General features: G+C 41.3%; 1 protein-coding gene across 4 annotated transcripts in view; it reads left to right on the forward strand.

Moving 5' to 3' along the window:
- iffo2b (intermediate filament family orphan 2b) overlaps window positions 1-10,000 on the forward strand; it is a 50,827-nt gene that overhangs the window by 24,763 nt on the left and 16,064 nt on the right. For all 4 annotated transcript variants that reach the window (XM_042088814.1, XM_042088815.1, XM_042088816.1 and 1 more), the window contains exon 2: window positions 4,250-4,310. In XM_042088814.1, coding sequence (XP_041944748.1) covers window positions 4,250-4,310 — 61 coding nt within the window. The remainder of the gene's footprint in view (window positions 1-4,249; window positions 4,311-10,000) is intronic.

Raw genomic sequence — 10,000 nt, forward strand, 5'->3', positions numbered from 1 at the left:
ATCCGGAATCAAATCTCTTATAATGACATTTTGCTCAATAGTAATGGTAATGGTTTTCTCAATGGTAAGCACATGCTAAAAGCAGTAGAATGTAGACTGACATTAATCCTGTGTTTGTGAAAATCTGAGGAGTGTGGTCTTCAAGTGGATAGGATTGGCTAGTGATCCAACACCTTGTGAATGTAGAGTTCCAAATAGCAGAGTTATAGAGTCAAACAGAAGACACACATGGCTGTTCAGTCATCGTAACACATGAAACCATTTGTAACAATTACCGAAAAGCCACGGAGGTATCATTTTTAAACATTGCATTGCACTTTTGAGTGCCTTAAACTAGTACCTCATCTAGCTGGATCCCCACATTGGAGAGCACCCGGGGGACACACCAGGGCAGCGCTCTAAGCCCAGGGCAGCGCTCGAAGCCCAGGGCAGTGCTCTAAGCCCAGGGCAGCACTCTAAGCTGTTTGTCTTGTAACTGAATACTCAGGGGGTGTGATCTCAAGCCTGCTTCAGACTTAGCTCATAATTAAGGTATGATTAGATGACCTTAACATAACGTTTCCAAAATCATTTTGACGGCACATATCCTCATAACATGACGAACAGCACTTCTGCCATTGAGTGGTCCTCTGTAGGCGATTACCGACCTATAGACCCTTTCAACAATAAAAACAAAAACAATGCTTGAACGTTCTATTTGGGCCCCAATCTACTTCCTCTGCATTAAGATAACATATGGAATGTTAAAACGGAAGCCTTGTGGGGCCAACTATGATGCTGATAATGGAACTCTCTTGAAAGGGTCCATAGCAACTTTCTAGTTTTGGGTAGGAACCCACGCAGAAGAGCTGCGACAGGAATTCAGAAATATTTTTCTACAGACTGCTGTCAGTCCATTCCCTCTGTATTATATCAGAGTTATGTTCATACTTTGTTGCAAAAGATGCATATTTAGTTAGTTTTGTTATTGCACTCCTCAAGCACAGGGGGAGCCTGAGAGCAAGTCTTGTTCAGGGTGCCTATTCATGTGTAGTTTTGTAGGTGGCCAGTGGTCTTGCACACAGCCACACAGTGACAGCACTCTCCTAATGACTTGCACGGTGTTTACTACTGCTCCACACGTGCTCCAGAGCAGTCTTAGAAGAGAGATGGCCCGGCGCTAGCTGGGTGACATGCTAACTGGATGGCATGCTAGCTGGATGGCATGCTAACTGGGCATAGGCTATCAGGGCAACACAAACCATCACATCCAGGACATCACATCCAAAAGGTTGTTTCTTCACATTCTGTTGATAATTTTAGGTCAATTTTTAAAAATTTCTAAACTAAAAAAAAAAAAAACACACACACACCACATAGCACCTGCTGATCTAGAATTGTGTGCAGAAAGGTATCCAGTTACTCTATATGGATCCCAGCAGAAATGGCTGCATGATTATCCAACTCATTCTGCAGCAGTGGGGCTGTAATACGTCACAGATGCTCTTCACTCTGTGTCTGCTCGTCCCTGTTCTCTCATCATGCAGGTGCTTTGTCACTGGCTGCCCCCCCAACAAGCCCAAACCCCCCCACCCGTGTCAGCCATGCAGGGCCGGTGCGGTGACAAACTGTGTCCTCACAGGAAGTGATGCGCAGCACAGGGCTAAGTGCTGATTGGCTGTATCTGCAGGGTTTAGTGGAGTAGCCATGAACTCTGGTGACCTCTGGAGCTCTGTGTGTGTGTGTGTGTGTGTGTGTGTGTGTGTGTGTGTGTGTGTGTGTGTGTGTGTGTGTTGTTGCTTCTCATTGGCAGAAATGCACTAGCACCAGCAGCAGCAGTGGCTCAATCACAGTGTGAGGTACAGAAACATGCACAAGCACACACACACACACACACACACACACACACACACACACACAGGATGTTTTTTTTAACTCCTGGCCTCCCACCCCACTGGGTGTCTTTTCTCTGCCTCCATTTATTTTAGTCGTTTGCTGTGCCTAATGGTTGCCATAGAAACTGTGAGTGATCAACCAGAAATCACAAGTTTTACAGGAATGTTGGGGAGATGCCTATCTAATTCTCTTGGAGACGTTATAAACATGCCTGTCTGATAAATGTTTTAATAGATTACTTACTTTGATCTCTCTATCAACTGTAACTGTACTTTACATGTAATTTAAAGCATAATATCATCTGAAGTGTTTATTTTTTATTATTATAAACCATGAATTATAATTACCCTCTGATAAACCTTGTGAGCCTTAGATGAATCATCTCTTTCCTCTCAGACACACTCGTGCTTGCCTTTTTACACTTTAATGGAAGTCCCATAAAGGCTTGATTTGTGTATAATGAGCCATATTGTTTGCCTTCTGCTTCCCTGGCCTAAGAGGAAATTAACCATTGGCACATTGGCCAGAGCTTTTTAATGATGCTGTTTCTCATCCTTACACTCTTCAGTGGGGGCATTCATCTCTATACTGCTCCTATTCCTCTGTGGCCATTATGCCCAGTGAAGTATTTCTGCCAGAGAAAGACCTTGACGTAACACTCAGTAGGCAGCTGACTCTGGACCTAATAGGGGTCAGAATTGGACCACACAAGAAATTGGACCAATTCCAGAAAAATAGAACCACCACTGACAGTCAGACCAAATCAGGAGTGTTGACAAGTGTAACCATTGGCTACTAAACCGCATGACCTCATCAGGCTCAGATCAGCTTCAGCGTCAGCTCAGATGCCATGTGGGTTGATGGCTTGAGTGACTTTTAGGACTCTAATAGAGGGGATTTGGCTCTGGTCACCAGCTAGCTAACACCAGCTAGCAACAGAGAACAGCTATAGTGACCGAGAGCAGGTAACGTGAGACACACAAACACTCGCCATGAGTGTGAGATCACGCCAGATCTGGGCCATCAGAAGTGGGCTCTTCTGAGTGCGTGTAGCCAGAGAGGGTTAAAGCGGAGCTAGTAATCAAAGATCTTTGATATAGCTCTGAACTGGTTGCCATCATGATGTGGATTTAACAGAATCACTGCATTGATAGCAGATAACTGTGATATCAGGCCACAGTGGTGAATGCTTTCAGTCTGTAGGTTAGGAATGGGTGATCAGAAGAGCACAGAGAGGAGTGTGACAGGCTGGAGTGTGTGAACATGAGACCTGAGTGAGCTGCTGTGTGTGTGTGTGATGGGGCCAGGATCTATGTGCGGGCAGTGCAGTGTAGCGTGGGACTGGCCCAGCTGTTGGGCTAATGTGTATCCTCTTTCAGTTCCACATGGACATGAGATGCATGAGATGCTGCTTGGGTTACACCATGCTCATATTCTGCTGCTCATGAATGGGATATATGATGAAATGTGGCTGTGTGTGTGTGTGTGTGTGTGTGTGTGTGTGTGTGTGTGTGTGTGTGTGTGTGTGTGTGTGTGTGTTCCCAGGCCGATTCAAGATCCTTCACTCAACTACACCTCAGCTTGGTTCATGATAACTGAAATAAGTAATCCAGTTCCCAAGACAATAGTCAAACTTGCATTTTTATTATATATACAGTATATATACATATATATATACAGTATATATATATATATATATATATATATATATATATATATATATATATATATATATATATATATAAGGTTTATACAGGAGCATGTTATATGATTTATATTTGTGGTATGTCTGGAGCTGTTTGTTGCCTATGGGCTAGTGATCAGGAGAAACAGAATAAAATATTCTATTCCGTTCTATTCTATAAGTCCTCTGTAGGCATCCTGTCTAAGTGTTCCCAAGGTTCTAAGTAAAGTGTTCCCAAGGTTCTCCTGAGTGTGTGACCCATCTGACTTCAGAGAAGTTTGTCCTGGGTTGAGTTTCAGGTCTAACCTCTTTCTTAGACAAGACGGAAAGTATATAGACAGTAGACGCCAGTGTGTGGGTGTGTGTGTGGGTGTGTGTGTGGGTGTATGTGTGATTAAAATATCCACGGTGTCATAAGCAGGTTTAAAATGGATGATGTTTTAGCATGTGTACTTATGTGTTTCTAATTGTTGCACGCAACCAGATTTATGCTCGTCCTCTCATGTGTTAAAGCTCATGTTGTGCTTGTAATTTATTAAGCTGCAGTGGGGTTGGGGACATGGGGTGAGGTGGGATTACACACCTGATCTTCTCTGACTCTCTGTCTCTGTGTGTGTGTGTGTGTGTGTGTGCGTTCGTGCATGTGTGCGTGCGTGTGTGTGTGTGTACGTGCGTGTGTGTGTGTTGCAGATGGGAGGAGGAGCTGTCTAGACGAGAGCAGATGGAGTCTATGGTGGAGACGCTGCAGGAGGTAAACTCACCTTCCCACACTCTCATCTCTCTAACCCAAAACATCAGGCACCTCACCTCCACACTCTATTCTACCTTACTAAGAACATCAGGCACCTCACCTTCACACTCTATTCTACCTTGCGCAAAACATCAGGCAGGAGGGGGATGGCCGCTCAGTGAATCTCAAGTACTTGATAATAACTTCAAATACCGCATACAGACATGGCTGAAATTATTGGTGTACGCAATGATACCAGACTGCTACTTTTCTCAATTTAATACAAAGTCAAATACATACAGTGATAAGCATAAGTTAGTACACCCATGCTAAAGTTGACTAAAAAAGAGGAATAAAAAATATTCCAATATTTTGGAAATTGATCTTAATGCCTTAGTTAAAATGAGGAAAAATCCAACCTTTAAGGACACCAATTTTCTTTGTGAATGAATAATGCATCATAAATAAATAAATGTTCTTCCTTAAAATACAGGGGTCATACACCATGTTAAATTCCCATAGAGGCAGGCAGATTTTTATTTTTAAAGACCAGTGATTTCATGGATCCAGGATACTATGCATCCTGATGAAGTTCCCTTGGCCTTTGGAATTAAAGTAGCCCCACATCATCACATACCCTTTACCATATGGGTTTATTTCAGTTAGCCTAATAGCTGGTTTGATTTGTATTGAGAGATGATCTTATGGAAAGTACCCCATGCCAATCTCTAGGTCCTAAATTCCTACATTTAGGACAGGAGGCTGCAGATGTAGTACTTTTTCCATTTATAATGGTATTCTTTTCAGTTTAAAGCCTGTGTTGCAGGTTAAACACCACTGTTGATTAATGGGTACATAAAGCACTCAATATATGTATATCATTTTAAAAATGTCTCCAAATGGTGTTAAATGCCAGTTTTTGTTGTTTTTAGCATTAGCGGGTTTTTTGTACGCAATTCTGTGATGACGTCACTTTGGGGACTACTTGATCTGCGCTTCATTCATTTCAATGCATTTCAATGGACATCGCGGTTACACTTTCAACATAATGTTTGTATATTTACACTTCGAACTTTGTACAGCATTTATATCACAGCTACCCTATGATCTACCAATGGTAATAACGGTGCCTGATATCAATTTAGTATTTTTTCTGAATTTCGGGAGGTCTCGTTTTGGAGGGTATATGTTTTACATTCATTCCTATGGGAAACGGTCACGGTTACACTTTCAACATAAAGTTTGTATATTTACACTTCGAATTTCGTTACAGCATTTATATGACAACGACCCTATGGTCTAACAAAGATAACAATGTCTTCCGATTTTAGTTTAATGCAATTTTCTGAATTTGAGAGGCCTCGTTATGAGGCTATAATGCACCTATTCAGTTCAATGTATTATGCTTATAACATTACGACACTTTTTTTGTTACTGTCAGTGAACAGCACCGAATGAAAGTCAACATGTTCTTTATATCTAGTGATAGTGATCATGTCGTTAGTTCAGATAAGTAGGCTACCGGGCAAGCTTAGTCAGAAGATCAGAATATGAAGCATCATGATAGCTAGCTGTGCTAACTTTTTAGTCCCACCTGTGAGCCACCCCAGTTACTTAGCTTCTAGCCGCCGCCGATTAGGCTGGTCGTGTCTTCAGCATGAATATTTTCGATAACTACTGCTCGTGATTGATTGCCATTGACATCGTCAGGGTACGGCTTACCAAAGAGGGAGATAATATGGGCAAGTCGCAGTTTTGCAGGTGCTTGTGTGGGCTGTGCCGTCCCGATGGAAACTGTGGTGGAGAGCTGCAGTAACTAGGGAAGCGAGTGCATTTTGGCCGCTGGTCGAGGAGCTCCCCTGTGACCAGCATAATGACATGATCTATCTAGCTATCTATCTACCTGTCTATATACATATCTAGGCTATCTATAGCCTATCTATTTATCTATAATCTGCGCTATCTACTGCTGAACAATCCCTTACTCGTCTCTCTTTACTCCTCTCTCGTTACTCTCAAGGGTCTCAAGGTGGGCTTTGGTCTGTAGTCTCCCCAAGGTGACGTAATGCAATGCATTGTGGGGGAAAGGAGAATCACTTCAAATGCTGTGAAATATTACCTGCTTTTTCGTATTATATTCCGTTTTGTGATACCCAACAACATCAAATACAATGGATAACAGTTTAAATGTTTATTATCAACAAGCAAATTGTGCAAATTCGTTGGAAAATGAACCCTGCAACACGGCCTTTAAGGACAGTAGCATGTAATTGGAGGTCACCATCAGCTTTTATTTGAACTTTTTCTGTAATCCACTGTAGAGTTGAAGCAAAGAAGTGTTGCGGTTTTTTGAAATGATGTACATTTTGAATTATATAAATTTACTATAAATATAGTAATAAATAACTAAATGGTTTTGTAACCTGATAATTCGTCGGTTTGCAGAGTTCACATTCTCCAGTCTCTCAGACGTGGGCAAGGCGAAGACAGGTTACACTTCGGTTATAACTTCTTTTATTCACACAACCAACTTAGACACACAACACAGCCTAACGCGCGCTCACTTCTCTCCAGCTTCACTCTCCACTCAAACCGTCCGGTGGGGAAACCACTCCCCCTGCAACCAAAACACCCAACTCTCAAATGTATGGGGAACTAAAATCCTAATATGTTAATCATTCACCATTACATTAACAGAGGAATGGATGAAGACTGAATTAAATAAAATGACATTAAACAAAATAATAATATAATAAAATTGTTTACAGTTTCATAATTAACGTTTGCCATTGATACCAATCCAACTCAGATCTGTTCCAGTGCAGTAGCCTAGTTGGCTTCTGTATATCTCATCTCTGACCTGCATGCCAGTGCTCCTTGACAGTTGTCCTTTCATGTTGTCCTTTGATGTTGCATCATGGCAGCTGTGTGTGTGTGTGTGTGTGTGTGTGTATGTGTGTGTGTGTGTGTGTGTGTGTGTGTGTGTGTGTCTGTGTGTGTGTGTATGTGTGTGTGTCTGTGTCTGTGTCTGTGTGTGTGTGTGTGTGTGTGCGTGTGCGTGTGCGTGTGCGTGTGCGTGTGCGTGTGTGTCTGTGTGTGTGTGTGTGTGTGTGTGTGTGTGTGTGTGTGTGTGTGTGTGTGTGTGTGTGTGTGCCAATGCTCCTCTGTGATGTGGGCGGAAATCAATAGATGGTGGTGTTTGTTGTGGATTAGGGGTCAGCAGAAGAGGTCAGTCCCTAGAGAGGGCTGTGATGTATTCCACAGAAATGCTTACATTGAGCAGAAAAGCATGCATTTAACACTTACTGTTAACACTAAACCGCATATGGAGGTCCTTTAACCTTGACCATCAAGTTTGAAAGAGCATGGCAGTAGCGACAATTGCATCCACTTTTGACTGACAAATATGTTTTGACAGTTAAAGGAGCCGTATGTAAGAAAAATATTTCAATTAATCATAAAATGGCCCTGATATTTCACTTGACATGAAGAAATCATGTTCATTTCAAATACTTATATCACTGACAAAAGTAGTCCGGCCAGAATATTATCATTTAAAAAGTGAAGTTGCAGCCCTCAACTGATGTTGATGTTGTGTTTTGTCATGTCATGTTGTGTTTTGGCCTGATGCGCCACCCTCCACCTATCTACTAATCACGAAGTCAGTAGTGTTTCGCCATCCGGGTTGGCAACCTCAAGTCAGGGGGGAGGGGAAGGGGATACACCGCTCTTCAGTATTTTGAAAGTGATTGCAGTACCAGTTTTGGCCACAATCTTACATATGGTTCCTTTAACTTGGTTACAGGTCACTTCCTGAATGTCTATTTTTGAATGTGATTTGAAATGCATAGGATCTATTGATCTGCTATTGATTAATCTTTTATGGTGATTGCTTTATCAATGTCTCAAAGGCAACATGAGAATTATCAGCAGAGGTATTGAACAGTGTTTGGTCAGAAACCGGTCATGTAGTCAATATTTTGAGATTTGTAGTGATCACCTGCAAACATGCTATGCATGCAAGAAAAGTAGGCTTGTAGGATAGGTCCAGTTCCTCATAGGAGCTGAATGTGGGTTTGAGCTGGCATTGGTCTGCCACAGACCTGTGCCTTAATAGAACCTCGTCTGTTCTAGACTGCCCACTTTATCAGGGGGTGGCCTTTTGGACTGCAGTGGGTAGCATAGCATCCATTGGTAAATAGCATCATTCTGTGATGACATACAGTGTGTGTTTTGTTCATTAAAGAAAACAACTCATCTGTGCTGTTCATCTCTGTTTAAGTCCATGTACACAAGTCCTTTGGTTTAAAACACATGTTTGTGTTGTCAGTGTTACTAAGGGATTGTTTGTGTCCTTGTGTTTCCATGACCTCTGTTCCTGCATGCTTGTGTTTATACATTTGTGTGTATAAGGCTGTGTGTATACAAGCTATTTGTCCATGTGTGTGTGTGTGTGTGTGTGTGTGTGTGAGAGAGAGAGAGAGAGAGAGAGAGAGAGAGAAAGTGTCCTTGTGTCTGTCTCTATCCCTAGATCTGTATGACTTTGCGTTTCCAGCCTTCTGTTTCTACTGGTGTGTTTTGTCAGTGTTTCTAAATCATCATAGGCCAGTGTGTCCCTAACTGTGTAGGCCGATATCGTATCTTACGTTAGTGTAGAGTAGTCTGAGTAAGACTGGAATATTCATTTGCAAGGAAATAACATACAGCACAGCCTTGAGGGCATATGCTTACTATGTCAAAGTAAATCAATTCAATGATTAGGCTCAAAATATCATTATACCTCTATGCTATTGTCGAGAGGGTCCCTGCAGACATACTTTTGTATAGAAAATGTATAAAGAAGGACAGGACTGCAGTTAGTACATTACTTATTCGCCACCATGTTGCTCACAAGATGCTCACGTTTTGCATTTCTGATACATGTATTTAAAATAAGTATTTCAAATACAAAATAGTATTTTCTCATTTGTATTTTATTTTGTTGAAAATGGCTTCGTATTTTGTATCAGAATACTTTATAGGTATGTATTTTTGTAGTTATAAAAATACTGCCAAATAGTTTTGGTAAAACCAATAGCCTACTTTTGGTGATGTGATGACAGATGAGTAACTTGTAGGTTGCTCACACATGCAATACACTTCCTCTCATACCAACCTCAAGTTTCTTGAGAACTTTAATGACTGGTTTTGATAACTTTAATCATCAGATGTGGTTGCCCTGTAATGTTGCTCAATCTGGGCATGCATTGACAATGTCAGAGACCTGTCTCCACTTTGTACTGCTTGACGAAGTTGAGTTGTGACTTGTGACTTTTTGAGTGCATCTCTGATACAGTATTTAGGCTTTAAGATGTAACAGGCAGGTCAGCATAGTTGGTCTGTTGACTGTTTGCAGGTTATGGCATGTCTTGTAGACAGAGAAAAGCTGTTGCTCTCAAACACTGTCCACTTAATCAACAGAGTCAGTGTACTGATGAGAGAATAGATCAAATAGACAGATATGGAAGGTCATGCTCAATTGAAAGTATTTTTAGTACTTTCAAAATACAAAATACAGTATTTTATTTTGATACATGGTGTGGCTAATGCATTTTGTAGTTTATTTTGATACACTTAAAATTAGGGTTTAAAATTATTTTATATTTTATTTTAAAAATACATTTTGATGTTTTTTTGCCCATCCCTGCCAACAGCTAGAGCTGCCAGGCAGC

Source organism: Alosa sapidissima, chromosome 4, assembly GCF_018492685.1.
Source record: "Alosa sapidissima isolate fAloSap1 chromosome 4, fAloSap1.pri, whole genome shotgun sequence".
In the NCBI taxonomy this organism is placed as follows: Eukaryota; Metazoa; Chordata; class Actinopteri; order Clupeiformes; family Clupeidae; genus Alosa; species Alosa sapidissima.